A 1,507-nucleotide genomic window follows, 5' to 3' on the forward strand; every position below is an offset into this window, starting at 1 on the left:
ATGAGACCCTAGAGAACTCATATACATTAAGAGAATAAATAAAAATCGAAACCGCCTCTCTCTCTCTCTCTTTTTTTTTTTTCGCTTCCGTCCCAAAAGGGCAGTTCAAGGTTTGCTTTTTTTGAACACATTTACAACTCTCACAAGTTGCGGGCTCCTATCTGACCCTGCGATTGCAGATTCCCCCCCGAGCCTGGAGACGACTCTCAGTGCGAGGGCTGCGTTTGAGCGAGAGCGTCTCCGAGTCCCCGAGGAAGTGTCCGTGTGCGTCCCAGCACGGCGCACGGGCAGCAGAGTCCCGCTCCGGGTGGCATTTCGCTTCTGCAGGTTTTATGTACATGCACATGAATGAATCCCAGTTCCGGCTGCAACCCGAGGCTCGCTCGGGGGGGGACGCCTGTGGGGGTGTGGGTGGGTGTTACATAGCAGTCGCATGTGCTGAAGAATAGGGGTCTATCCCAGTCTTGGTCATGCCCGGGAATAATATGTAGGCAACTGGAGGCTGCAAACTGGAAGCCGACCAAGCTGTACAGTTACATGGCACGACATAGCCCGGGTTAGTTGGCGAGGGGTGAGTATGGGTGTGTTGGCTGGGACAGCTCAAGCTGCCAAACGCCCCGTTCTGGTATCCCAAGGTGGAGGCGTAGGGCAGGGTGCTGGTGGCTAAGGTGTGAGGAACCTCAGTCATCTTCTGAATGGCGCTGGAGCTGAACTGGCTGGGGTCAAGTAAGGAGTAAGGTGCTGAGGTGGGAGGCAGGAAAGCCCTGGCCTTCTCCGGGGAGCTCAGCAGAGAGTCAGTGGCCCCCACGGGAAGCCCGGCGGCCTTTAAGGGATCGGTTTCCCCGAGGTAAGGCAAAGGGAAGACATACCTGTCCTTTTTGAGCAGGTTCTTCGGCTTGCGCCGGGGTCTATACTTGTAGTCGGGATGCTCCTTCATGTGCTGCGCCCGCAGCCTCTTGGCTTCGTCGATGTAGGGGCGCTTCTCCGCCTCGGAGAGCAACTTCCACTCCGCGCCCAGCCGCTTACTAATCTCCGAGTTGTGCATTTTGGGGTTCTCCTGGGCCATCTTGCGCCGCTGGCCGCGGGACCACACCATGAAGGCGTTCATGGGGCGCTTGATGTGGTCGCTGGGCTTGGACATGCTTCGGCCGGGCGGGCGGCTCGGCTCGGCTCGGCTCGGCGGGGCGGCGCGGCGCGGGGCTGGCGGGGGCGCGCTGGCCGCCCACGGCGGCACCGGACGGCGGCGGCGGCCGGAGGGAGGGAAGGAGGGAGGGAGGGAGGGCGGCAGCGGCAGCGGCAGCGGCGGCAGGAGCGGGCTCAGCTGATCATCACAGGTCCGCCGCCACGGCCGTCGCCGGCGGCAGCCCTGCCCGGGCGGCGCGGGGCGCGGAGCGGCGCCGGGCGCGGGGCGCGGAGCGGCGCGGGCGGCCCGCGGGGCCCGGTGGGCGGGCGGGCGGGCGGCTAGGCGGGCGGCGAGCCGCCGGGCGCAGCAGCGGGCCGGCGGTGG

At 64.4% G+C, this 1,507-nt stretch overlaps 1 protein-coding gene across 1 annotated transcript; it reads right to left on the reverse strand.

Annotated features, from left to right (window-relative positions):
- Positions 1 to 418: 418 nt before the first annotated feature.
- SOX14 (SRY-box transcription factor 14) lies at positions 419 to 1,141 on the reverse strand. Its single transcript, XM_067302064.1, has 2 exons — positions 870 to 1,141; positions 419 to 716 (listed from the first exon to the last, which is right to left on the reverse strand). Exons 1-2 carry the CDS (start codon positions 1,139 to 1,141, stop codon positions 419 to 421), a joined length of 570 nt encoding a protein of 189 aa, XP_067158165.1.
- Positions 1,142 to 1,507: the final 366 nt, after the last annotated feature.

The sequence above is a fragment of the Apteryx mantelli genome, chromosome 9 (genome assembly GCF_036417845.1).
Source record: "Apteryx mantelli isolate bAptMan1 chromosome 9, bAptMan1.hap1, whole genome shotgun sequence".
Classification (NCBI taxonomy): Eukaryota; Metazoa; Chordata; class Aves; order Apterygiformes; family Apterygidae; genus Apteryx; species Apteryx mantelli.